Source organism: Sapajus apella, unplaced genomic scaffold (assembly GCF_009761245.1).
Source record: "Sapajus apella isolate SASKATOON/1434 unplaced genomic scaffold, GSC_monkey_1.0 scaffold51, whole genome shotgun sequence".
NCBI lineage: Eukaryota > Metazoa > Chordata > Mammalia > Primates > Cebidae > Sapajus > Sapajus apella.
Genome location: NW_022436991.1, coordinates 11,256,205 through 11,269,100, shown reverse-complemented (window position 1 = coordinate 11,269,100; position 12,896 = coordinate 11,256,205). Strand labels below are relative to the sequence as shown.

The following is a 12,896-nucleotide window of genomic DNA, read 5'->3' as shown; positions in this document are numbered from 1 at the left end:
GTGATCCACCCGCCTCGGCCTCCCAAAGTGCTGGGATTACAGGCTTGAGCCACCGCGCCCGGCATATATAATTATTTATATAACTATATTTGTATTATATTTATATAAAGTATATAATGTTAATTATAAAGTATATAATATATGTAAAATATAATTTTATAAAGTAATATTAATTATAAAGTATATATTATATAAAAATGTATATTTATATAAATGTAATATTTGTATTATATTTATATAAAGTATATTGTATATTTATTATATGTAATAATATATTATATATTATTTATATACTTTATATAAATATGCAAATATTACATTTATATAAATATATTTTTTATATATTATACACTTTATATAAATATAATACAAATATTATATTTATATAAATATATATATTTAAAACCTAACTCCACATTTTTCCCTTAGGTGGGCTGATGAATTCTTTTCATTGTTTAAACAAATTTGAGCTGGAGCTATGCCTTCTCTAGTTTAGACAATGACTTCCAAACAACATGAAACCAGAAAGCGCTGAGAGATAAAAGGCTGTACAGAATCCTAGCACTTGAAGATTCTTTAAGAAGTGACTTTAATTGAACCAAAGACCACTTACTGGCCACCACACCATGTCCCCTCCAGCCAGGAAGTAGCCTTTCACTGTGTCTCTTTTGGTCTTCAATGTAGACTGAAAAAAAGAAGAGAGGTGGGTGAGGGAGACGTCAGCAATAAGATGCATCTCAAAATGTCCTAGGCCAGGGATTGCAAACTGGGAGTCCTGAGGGCCAGATTCAGATACCGGATATATTTTGTTTCTCCCACAGTTTTTGAGAAAATTTTAATTTGGGTGTCTTTAGAGGAGACATAAACTCTTCAGATCAACATAGCCCCTGCCACTTGTTGCTACAAACATTTATTTTATGATAACCTACTTAGTCTCCCTAGACATTTGATTCTCAGGCTCATGACTTGTCTATGATAGTTTATAACGGATACCATTTATTGAGTGTTTTTATTATGTGCCAGACACTGTGCCAAGCACTTTATATGCATTACCTCATTCAACGCTTACCAACCCATATGAGGTTGGTGTCATTAGGCCAAAATGATAGAGGAAGAAACTGAGGCTCATGTCTCAGTCTATTTTGCACTGCTATAACAAAATACCCCAAACTGGGTACTTTTTAAGCAACAGAAATTTGTTTCTTACAATTCTGGAGACTGGAAAGTCCAAGATCAAGGCACCAAGAGGTTTGGTGTCTAGTGAATGCCTGTTCCTCATAGATAGTACCTCCTCTGTGTCTTCACATGCCAGAGGAATGGAAGGGCAAAAAAAAAAAAAGAAAGCAGAGGGGGTGGTAAAACTAGTTTCCTTGAGCCTCTTTAATAAAGTCTCCAATTCCATTCATGAGGGCTCAGTTCTTTTTTTTTTTTTTTTTTGAGACAGAGTTTCGCTCTTGTTACCCAGGCTGGAGTGCAATGGCGCGATCGCGGCTCACCGCAACCTCCGTCTCCTGGGTTCAGGCAATTCTCCTGCCTCAGCCTCCTGAGTAGCTGGGATTACAGGCACGCGCCACCATGCCCAGATAATTTTTTGTATTTTTTTTTTTTTTTTTGAGTAGAGACGGGGTTTCACTATGTTGACCAGGATGGTCTCGATCTCTTGACCTCGTGATCCACCCGCCTCGGCCTCCCAAAGTGCTGGGATTACAGGCTTGAGCCACCGCGCCCGGCGGGCTCAGTTCTTTTGACTTAATCACCACCTAAAGGCCCCATCTGTTAATACTATCACATTGGTGATTAATTTTCTCTCTTTTCTCTTCCTTTCTTCCTTCCTTTCTTTTTTCTTTCTTTTCTTTTTCCTTTCTTTTCTTTTCTTTCTCTCTTTCTCTTTCTTTTTCCTTCCTTTCTTCCTTCTTTCTTTTCTTTTCTTTCACGGGTTCTCTCTCTGTCACCCAAGCTGGAGTGCAATGGCATGACCATGGCTCACTGCAACCTTGAACTCCTAGGCACAATCAGTCATCCTGGCTCAGCCTCTCAAGTACCTGGGACTACAGGCATGTGCCACCATGCTCAACTAATTTTTGTGCTTTTTATAGAGACGGTATCTCACTATGTTGTCCAGGCTGCTCTTGAACTGAGCCTAAGCAATCTGCTCACTTCAGCCTCCAAAAGTGCTGATATTACACATGTAAGCCACTGTGCCTGACCTTTTGTCTCAAATGTTAATGTCCATAATATATAAAGAGCTCCAGGAAACTGATAAGAAAAAGAAGAAGAACTTAATAAAAATAAGGCAAAAGATATGAAGCCATAGTTCACATAAAGGAAATGTAAGTGGTGTTTAAACATATGTAATGGGACCCAGCCTCATTTATTATAAGATAAATGCATATTAACAGTACTTTGAGATATTATTTTTCCTAGTCTGAAAAAAGTGAGTTTGACAATACATTGTTGGTGAGAATGTGACAAAACAGACTTTCTCATCATTTCTGATGTATACCCCCGAGGAGTGCAATTTGACACAAACTAGCGTAATCACAACTGTGTATATTCTTTAACCGGACAATTCTGCTTCAGGGAATTTATCCTATATTACAGCTATACTCCCAAATAATTAGTGTACAGAGTGTGTTATTTATTTATTTATTTGAGATGGAGTTTCTCTCTTGTTTGCCCAAGCTGGAGTGCACTGGTGCCATCTCAGCCCACTGCAACCTCCGCCTCCCAGGTTCAAGCAATTCTCCTGCCTCAGCCTCCCAAGTAGCTGGGATTACAGGCACCCACCACCATACCCAGCTAATTTCTGTATTTTTAGTAGAGACAAGGTTCCACTATGTTAGCCAGGCTAGTCTCAAACTCCTGATCTCAAGTGATATGCCCACCTTGGCCTCCCAAACTGCTGGGGTTACAGATGTGAGGCTCCACGCCCAGCCAGGGTTTGCTTATTTTAGTACGGTTTGTTATAGTAAGAGATAGGAAACAATCCAAATGACCCTCAGCCTGAGACTAGTTTAATAAATTACAACACAATCATCTAAGGAAATATTGTGGAACTTTAAAGAGGATAAGGAATGTCTATGTGCTAATGTGAAAAGATATCTAAAATATACTGAGAAGTGAAAAGTAGCAGGTTAAAAACAGTATAAACTATCTTCTGTTTAAGAAAGCAGGAAATGCCGGGCGCGGTGGCTCAAGCCTGTAATCCCAGCACTGTGGGAGGCCGAGGCGGGTGGATCACGAGGTCAAGAGATCGAGACCATCCTCGTCAACATGGTGAAACCCCGTCTCTACTAAAAAATACAAAAAATTAGCTGGGCATGGTGGCGTGTGCCTGTAATCCCAGCGACTCAGGAGGCTGGGGCAGGAGAATTGCCTGAACCCGGGAGGCGGAGGTTGCGGTGAGCCGAGGTTGCGCCATTGCAGTCCAGCCTGGGTAACAAGAGCGAAACTCCGTCTCAAAAAAAAAAAAAAAAAAAAAAATTTGCTTGGATTTGCATAAAGACATGAACAATATGCTAATATACTAACAAGCTAATAATAGTTACCTGTGGAGAAAGGACTAATATTGAGATTTTTCATTGCTTGTCATATATGATTTTTATTTTTGAACCATGTGACTGTATTGCCTTTAAAATTTTTCTTTAAAGTTAAAAAAAAAAAAAAAAAGTTGAGCTGCTTGTAATCCCAGCACTTTGGCAGGCCAAGCTGGGAGGATTGCTTGAGCCCAGGAATTTGAGACCTGAGCAACATACTGAGACCCAAGCAACATACTGAGACCCCATTTCCACAAAAAACTTGAAAATTAGCTACCTGAGAGGCTGAGGTAAGAAGATCACTTGAGCCCAAGAAGTCGAGGCTGCAGTGGGCTATGATCACCACCACTGCATTCTAGTAGGTTGGGCAACAGAGAGAGATCCCATCTCAAAAAAAAAAAAAGAACATGAGCTTCAAAGTAAGGTAGATAGCTCTCCTAACTTACAGGATAAGGATCTTAAATTCTTTGGGCCTCCTTTTCTTTCCTTATCTGTAAAATGGGTATCAAAATAGCATCTTTCTCATGGGGCCTGTGAAAATTACATGAGAAACATAAGTGAAAATGCTTAACACAGTGTCTGACAATAGTCCACACCCAATGCATGTTTAAAATTTTAGAGTGCTGATTACTCTACAACCTTGCGTTACTTTCTTCCGCTCTCAGTATCTTAGCTCTGAAAGGATGAGGTTAACTCTGGACCTCTGAACAGACATTTCCTTCTCTCTTCATCCCCCATCCCCCAGTGGCCTTGCTTACCCATAGTCCAACAGCCAGGACAAAGAGGAAGTACAGAACCAGCACCGCGATGTCCCCAGGCTGTAAGCCCTTCTGGGGAAACGCATCCAGGGGATCTGACTGTGGAGGCTGAGGGCTGCTGGTGCCGCTCTCCATGGTCCTGAATGAGCCCTCTGGATCCTGAGGAAGTGCAAATGCCAATCAGATGCCAGAGCCTCGCATCGCTCTTCTCACCCTTTCTGTAGCTACCTCACTGGGCCATTTATGAAAGAGGACCCATGTGGAGGAATGTGTGCTGGAGACAGATCTTTAGGGAAGACAGATCCATCCATCCATCCACCCACTCATTCATTCAACAAATATTCATAATGAAGTCACATCAAATCTGCCATTTTGTCACTCACTTGGCAAAATGGAAAGAAGCATAAACAACTGAAATAGTACAGCATTGTACTATTTGATGAGAAGCGAAAAGGTGGGCAGGGAGGTTATTCTGGAGGTAGTGACTCAGGCCTGAGACCATTCACAGGCAGGGGTTAGTCCATTCCTGCTGCTATAATAAAATACCTTAGGGGGTGTAATTTGTAAATAACATAAATTTATTGCTCACAGTTCTGGAGAAAGTCCAAGATCAAGCTGTCAGCAGATTCAGTGTCTGGTGAGGGCTTGTTCCTTACAGATAGTACTTTCTAGCTGTATCCTCACATGGTAGATGGATGGGTCAAGCTGGCTCCCTCAAACCTTATTTATTTTGAGACAAGGTCTCACTTTGGTGTCCAGGCTGGAGTGCAGTGGCACCATCACTTTTCTTTTCTTTCTTTTTCTTTTTTCTTTTTTTTTTTTTTTTTGAGTTTCATCCTTTCACCCAGGCTGGAGTGCAGTGTGTGATCTCTTGGCTTACTGCAACTTTTGCCTCCTGGTTTCAAACGATTCTCCTGCCTCAGCCTCCCGAGTAGCTGGTATTACAGGCAAGAGCCACCACGCCTGGCTAATTTTTGCATTTTTAGTAGAGGTTGTGTTTCAGCATGCTGACCAGGCTGGTCTCGAACTCCTGGCCTCAAGTGATCTGCCCACCTTGGCCTCCCAAAGTGCTGGGATTACAGGAGTGAGCCACTGTACCCAGCCCCCACTTTTTCTTTTCTTTTCTTTTTTAACAGACAAGAGTTTCACTCTGTTACTCAGGCCGTAGTACAGTGGCACAATCACAGCTCACTGCAACCTCGGCCTCCTGGGCTCAAGAGATCCTTTTGCCTCAGCCTCCCAAGTAGCTGGCTCTACAGATGCACCACCATGCCTGGCTAGTTTTGTTTTTTGTTTTTTTGCTTTTTTTTTAAGAGATGAGGTCTCACTATATTGCTCAGGCTGGTCTCAAACTCCTGGGCTCAAACAGTCCCCCCAACTCGCCTTCCCAAAATGTTGGGGTTGTAGGCATGAGCCACCATACCTGGTCTGAAGCCTCTTTTACATAGGTGCTAATCCATTCATGGGGGCAGAGTCCTCATAACCCTAACCCTCCCAAAAGCCTGCCTCTTAATACTATTGCACTGGGGATTTAGGTTTCAGTGTAAAAATTTGGGAGCAGAGGGATACACACATTCAGACCATAGCAGAGGGAGTAGATTAGAGATACAATTTGGAGGCCAGGTGTGGCGGCTCAAGGCTATAACCCTACCACTTTGGGAGGCTGAGACAGGAGGATTACTTGAGCCCAGGAGCTTGAGGCTGCAGTGAGCTATGATCGCCTCACTGCATTCCAGCCTGGGAGGCAGAGACCTTGCCTCAAAGAAATAAACACAAAAAGACTAACCTAACCTAACCTTTCTCTGTGCAAGAAAGTGGGAGGGAGGCCGAGATTTGGAGACTCCCTTTCAGGGTAAGGGTGTAGGCTCTCAAGGGAGGTTCCAAGCAGGAAAAGCATTCTGGCAGCTTTGGGAGGTGGGGGTGAGGGGACCCTTGTGGGTTGTCTCAAGGGTGAATAAGTAGTGTTCTCATCAAACTTTATAGGGGAGAAGGCTGGCACAGTGGCTCATGCCTATAATTTCAGCCCTTTGGGAGGCCAAGGCAGGAGGGTCACCTGAGGTCAGGAGTTTGAGACCAGCCTGGGCAATATGGTGGAATCCCATCTGTACTAAAAGTGCAAAACAATTAGGTAGGTGTGGTGGTGAGCACCTGTAATCTCAGCTACTCAGAAGGCTAAGGCAGGAGGATCACTTGAACCTGGGAGTCGGAGGTTGCAGTGAGCCATGATTGTGCCACTGCACTCCAGCCTGGGGGAGAGAGTGAGACTCTGTGGGGGGCGGGGGAGGGAAGGGGAAGACTTTACAGGGGAGTGATGGTTTTGAGAGGTTAAGTCGTGTCTGAAGTCACATGGCTGGCAAGTAACAAAGCCAGGACTTGAATCCAGTCTGATTTCAGAGCCTGTGTTTTCAAACACTTCAACCTGCTGCTCCAAAACAGGATTTAGGGGAAGATGAGGAGCAGAAAAGTGCAGGAAGCAGGTTTAGGTGGAGGTTGATGCTGAATTGGGGAGTGGGGCAGAGGAGGAGGGAGGAGGGGCGGTGGCTGCCTGGTGAAACAGCCCTCCCCGTCCCCACCCGCCCCTTCCAGACCTCTGCCTGCCAGGCACCGAGAGAGCGGTGGGAGCAGCTCCAGCAGATAAACAAGTTATTCATCACCGCCGTGGGGCCCACAGCCGGCGAGGCTGGCACCGATTCCGAGCTCTTCCTGAGTCTCCGGGAGGTGGGGCCCAGCCAGGGGCCGCGAGGGACATGGCTCCATCTTCACGGTGGAGACAGGAACAGTGACCAAGGGTGCTGTGGAGCCTTGGCCACAGGCTCCCAGGAGGAGCTCTTGATGCGCTCCGCCTTCTGCAGATCCATGCAGTAGGTACACTGAGAATCAGCCCTAATGTTTGTTGAGCACAATTTCTATTTGAGTGTCAGGCATGGAACACAGCCCTTTGAGGCAAACGTGATTTCGCCTCTATTTCACAGGTGGGAATCAGAGGCATGAGAGGGGAAACTGAGCCTAACTCAGGCATGGCTCTGCCAGTTGCTTCTAGGCCAGTCAGTGCCATGGGTGGGATCCCAACCCTGGTTTGGAGGTGGCCACTCCTGGCTAGGCTGTCTTTCTTTCCTCCCGCCCTTTTCTCCTTCATTCTCTCTTTCCTTCCCTCTGGCTCCATTTCTTTCCCACAAACATTATTAGGCAGTAGCTGTGTGCCAGGCTCCATGCCAGGCCCTGGGGACTCAGTGGAACATTTATTAGTCACCAGCTGTGTGCCAGGCTCCATGCCAAGCCCTGCAACTCAGTGGAACACTTAGTCACCAGGTGTGTGCCAAGCTGTGTGTTAGGTCTTGTGACTCAGTGGAACAAACGTTATTAGGCATCAACTATGTGCCAGGCTCTGTAGTATGCTCTGGGGACTCAGTGAAACAGACATTTATTAGGCCCCAGCTAGGTGCCAAGCTCTGTGCTAGGCCCTGGGGACTGAGTGCAACAAACATTATTAGGCACCAGCTGTGTACCATGCTTTGTGCTAGGCTCTGGGGACTCAGTAGAACAAACATTTGTTAGGCACTAGCCATGTGCCATGCTCTGTACTAGGCCTTGGAGATTCAGTAGAACAAACATTTATTAGGCATCAGCTGTGCTCCATGCTCTGTACTAGGCCCTGGGGACTCAGTGGAACATTTATTAGGCACCAGCTGTATGCCATAGTCTGTGCTAGACTCTGCTGACTCAATAGAACAAACATTTATTAAGCACCAGCTGTGTGCCATGCTCTGTGCTAGGCCCTGGGGACTCAGTGGAACAAACATTTATGAGGCATCAGCTGTGCTCCGTGCTCTGTATGAGACCCTGGGGACTCAGTGGAACATTTATTAGGCACCAGCTGTATGCCATGGTCTGTGCTAGACTCTGCGGACTCAATAGAACAAACATTTATTGGGTACCAGCTGTGTGCCATGCTCTGTGTTAGGCCCTGGGGACTCAGTAGGACAAACGTTTATTAGGCGCCAGCTGGCTCCATGCTCTGTACAAGGCCCTGGGGACGCAGTGGAACATTTATTAGGCACCGACTATGTGCCAGGCTCTGGCTAGGCCCTGGGGACTCAGTAGAACGTTTATCAGGCACTGGCTATGTGTCAAGTTCTGTGCCAGGCCCTGGGGACTCAGTGGAACAAGCATTTATTAAGCACCAGCTGTGTGCCAAGCTCTGTGTTCGGCGTGAAGGATAAATCAATGAAAAGCATAGACTTGGCCGCGTCCTCTGCGTTGTCATCTCAGTCCCCTGGCCCTGTGTGTACCTGGACCCACTCGGTGAAACGACCCCAGGCACCCTCTGTCCCTTGCATGGTGATGTTTGGCTCCCAGGCTGCCTCAGGAGGGCCTAGCTGTGGGTGGCTCCTTCTTCACCTCTTGTGAAGAACCCTCCCTGTGTGTGGGGAGGATCCACGGCAGCTTGTGTTACAACAAAGGCTTTGTTGGCAAGAACAGCCTACCCTTGAGGTCGCTAAAGCACAAAAGGAAACTCAGTGGAGCAGGGGCTTCTCTCATCCCTTCCCTTTGGCCGCTGACATAATTTGCTATGGTAGATGTGAAAATTTTCCACACCCCAGGAGATGCGAAAATTTTCCACGCCCCAAGAGATGTGAAAATTTTCCACATCCCAGTGCAAGGAAAAGATCAGAAAATAGGTTCCCAGGCCACATGTGTGGGAGGTGAGCTCTGATTGTATTTGCCGAATTTCATGACTTAGGCTGGCTTCTGGATGTGCATTATTCTTTATAACTTTTGTGTGTCTGAAACGTTTCATAATGAAAGAAAAAGGAGGGAAAGAAACAACACAATTTATAGCATGAAGCCGTCTGCGTATATTAGAAGCACTGAAAGACACAAAATAGTACTATTTTGCCAAAGTGCAGGCATATTTCCAGACCAATATCAAACACATTAGAGGGGGAGGCAGGACTTGGGGGAGAAATAGAGAGAGGAGAGAGAGAGAGAGAGAGAGACAGAGAGACAGCGAGACAGAAAGAGAGAGAGAAACAAGAGAAATTCCCTGCCCTGAATAAAAATGACAATGACTAATTAAAAATTTTAATTATGAGCAACAGACTCTCCAGCAAATAGACCTGTTGTGATAAAGTGTAAATACTCAGAAACTGCACTACCCTGGCTCAACTCCCAGCTCTGTCTCCTATAAGCTCCATGATCGTGGGCAGATCACCTCCCTGAGGCTCAACTTCTCACCTACGATATGAGGTTAATAATTAGACATACGTCACGGGTTTGTTAAAAGCAGTAGACATGTTCATCATATGTGTGACGTGATTAAATACAGAATACTTGGTCTGTTCCTGTCCACTTTACGAAACCATTTTTTTTTCAAAAAAGAGAGCGTGACTTGGGAGGCTGAGGCAGGAGGATTGTTTGAGCCCAGGAGTTTGGGGGGTTTGTGTGTGTGTGGTGGGGGGGATTGTGTGTGTGTGTATTTGTTTGTTTTGATGGAGTCTCACTCTGTCCCCCAGGCTGGAGTGTAGTGGTGCAATTTTGGCTCACTGCAACCTCCGCTTCAAGCAATTCTCTTGCCCCAGCCTCCTGGGTAGCTGGGATTACAGGCATCCAGTACCATGCCCAACTAAATTGTGTGTATTTTTAGTAGAGACAGGATTTCAACATATTGGCCAGGCTGGTCTCGAACTCCTGACCTTAGGTGATCTGCCTGCCTTGGCCTTCCAAAGTGCTGGGATTACAGGCATGAGCCGCTGCCCTGGGCCCAAGCCCAGGCGTTTGAGACTGCAGTGAGCTATGATTGTGACACTGCATTCCAGCCTGGGTGACAGAGTGAGACCCTAAAAACAATAAAAATAAAAAGAGTATAAGCTAGGCTGGGTGCAGTGACTCACGCCTGCAATCCTAGCACTTTGGGAAGTTGAAGCAGGTGGATTGCTTGAGATCCAGAGTTCGAGACCAGCCTAGCCAACATGGTGAAACCCTGTCTCTATTAAAAACACAAAAATTAGCAGGTGTGATGGTGGACACCTGTAATCCCAACTACTCAGGAGGCTGAGACAGAAAAATTGCTTGAACCTGGGTGGCAGAGGCTGCAGTGAATGAAACCGCGCCACTGCACTCTAGCCTGGGCAACAGAGCGAGACTCCGTCTTAAGGAAAAAACAGTGCATAAACTTTGTGGTCAGGCAAACCTTGGCCACTGACGCACATGAATCACGTTTTGAAGTCACAACCCCTGTAAGAGACAGGACTCTGATTAACTCCATTGCACAGGTGAGGAAAACAAAGCTGAGGCCAGGTCTAAGGCCATACTACTAGTAAATGACTGAACCAGGGCTCCAACCCAGGTTTAACTCTAGAGCTCCTAACTGCTCTGAGACGCACGGACCTTGGTGGGGAAAATTCCAGATGTGATAAGGACTGGCGCGGTCACACCTCCCAGGCGGGAAGCCACTCACGCCCTTTCCTACCACTCCTGGGCTGCAGTGGAGCTGACTGCCTGCTCCACTGCAACAAGCTATGGGTGGCCTGGCCTGGGTCTAGGGAGGCTGGTGGAGGCTGCCCTACATGAGGGAAGGGTCAATCCTGGAAGGCAGAGAGGGGCTGTTAGTGACTAGAACTGCAGGAAGAAGGAGCTAAATGACCACCCCTGCCCCCCGCCATCAGTTGATGCCATGGGGTTCATAGAAACAGAGAGTCTCTAGAAAAATGCCAAAAAGACAGATCCTGGCTGGGCTCAATGGCTCATGCCTGTAATCCCAGCATTTTAGAGCGTTGAGGTGGGAAGATTGCTTGAGCCCAGGAGTTGAAGACCAGCCTGGGCAATGGAGTGAGACCCTGTCTCTACCAAAAATTTTAAAAATTAGCTGGGCATGGTGGTGCATGTCTGTGATCCTATTTGGGAAGCTGAGGCAGGAGGATTGTGTAAACCCCAGAGGCTGAGGCTGTAAGAAGTTATGATTGCACCACTGCACTCCAGACCCTGTATCAAATAATAAATAAAGACATCCCAGAATTTGAGCTGGAAGCAGAGGCCAGGATCACCCCTAGTCTATGAGGAAGAGCTACAGCTTCAGGTATCTGAAAGAAATTCTAGGCACTGCAAGTCTGGGCAGTATTCCCTGAATGTTCCACAGCAGGGTAACAGGGCATATGCCCAATGAGTGCAGGGAACCCAGCAGAGCATTGTCCACCTGCCCTGCCCTTTCAGGGATGACCTTGTCTATTCTAGAGAGAATAGACATCACAGAGCACCTTCTGAGCCCAGACCTGTCCATCCAAATGTCAATGTGGCATCTCTCATGGAGACTTTTTTTCTCGAGGCAGAGTCTTGCTCTGTTGCCCAGGCTGGAGTGCAATGGCAAGATCTCAGCTCACTGCAACCTCTGCCTCCTGGGTTCAAGCAATAGTCCCACCTCAGCCTCCTGAGTAGCTGGGATTACAGGCACACACCTGTATTTTTGTATTTTTTAGTAGAGACGGGATTACAGGCACGCAGCTAGTTTTTGTATTTTTTAGTGGAGACAGGGTTTCACCATGTTGGCCAGGCTGGTCCCAAACTCCTGACCTCAGGTAATCTGCCCGCCTCGGCCTCCCAAACTGTTAGGATTATAGGCATGAGCCACCGCACCCAGCTTCTCATGGATACTTAATAGATGTCTCACAGTTCACATGTGTGAGTTAGAGATCAAGCTCTCCAGCCCAAGCATGTGCTTCTTCCAATCTTCCCTATCTCATTAACTGGCAGCTGCATCCACTCTGCCACTCCTGCCAGAAACCTAAGGCATCCATTCATTTGTTCACTTATCAAGTGGTCTGTGAGTACCGCCGTGTGCCAGGCACTACATCTAATCAGCAAGAGTGTCTGGTATGTAAATGTCTCATCAAAGAATTTATAGCATCTCTTTCTCACCTCCCAGAATCTACTCACCCGCAATACCATTCTCTCCTGCTTTCAAAACATAACAAACCCATGCATTTTTCCTCGTTTTTAGTGCTATCACCCTCATCTGAACCACCATCACTTCTGCCTAGTTAGAGCAAAATCCTCCAGTTTTGCATCCCCATCACCCATTCTTGCTTCCTTTTTATTTAATTTTATTTTGTTTTAATGTATTTAATTTTTAGAGACAGGGTCTTTTTCCCTTGCCCAGGCCGGAGTGCAATGGTGTCATCATAGCTCACTGTGGCCTCAAACTCTCAAACATCTGTGCTCACGGGATCCTCCCACCTCAGCCTCCCAAGTAATTGGGATCACAGCTGCATGTCACCATGCCCAGCTAATTTTTTTTTTTTAAGACAGGGTCTTACTCTGTGGCCTGAGCTGAAGTACAGTGATACAAACACAGCTCACTGCAGTCTCGACCCCATGGGCTCAAGCAATCTCTGCACAGCTCTGAGATTACAGGCATGAGCCACCATGCCTGCCCTCCAGCTTTCTATTTTGTAATTTTCGTAGAGACGGGATCTTGCTATGTTGCCCAGGCTGGTCTCAAACTCCTGGCCTCAAGCAATCTTCCTAATTTAGCCTCCCAAAGCACTGGGATTACAGGCATGAGCCACTGCATCTGGCCTTCCTTCCTTTTAATTCACCCCTCACATGG

General features: G+C 46.1%; 1 protein-coding gene across 9 annotated transcripts in view; it reads right to left on the bottom strand.

The window, feature by feature from the left end:
• SLC5A11 (solute carrier family 5 member 11) overlaps nucleotides 1-12,896 on the bottom strand; it is a 63,355-nt gene that overhangs the window by 47,707 nt on the left and 2,752 nt on the right. For 7 of the 9 annotated variants that reach the window (XM_032242985.1, XM_032242981.1, XM_032242987.1 and 4 more), the window contains 2 exons: nucleotides 4,295-4,453; nucleotides 614-685 (listed from right to left, as the gene is read on the bottom strand). In XM_032242985.1, the coding sequence (XP_032098876.1) occupies nucleotides 614-685; nucleotides 4,295-4,429 (207 nt within the window). In that variant the 5' untranslated portion in view covers nucleotides 4,430-4,453. Of the gene's footprint in view, nucleotides 1-613; nucleotides 686-3,813; nucleotides 3,848-3,982; nucleotides 4,068-4,294; nucleotides 4,454-12,896 lie in introns of those variants that run through there. The other 2 variants (XM_032242989.1, XM_032242990.1) reach the window with 2 other exon arrangements.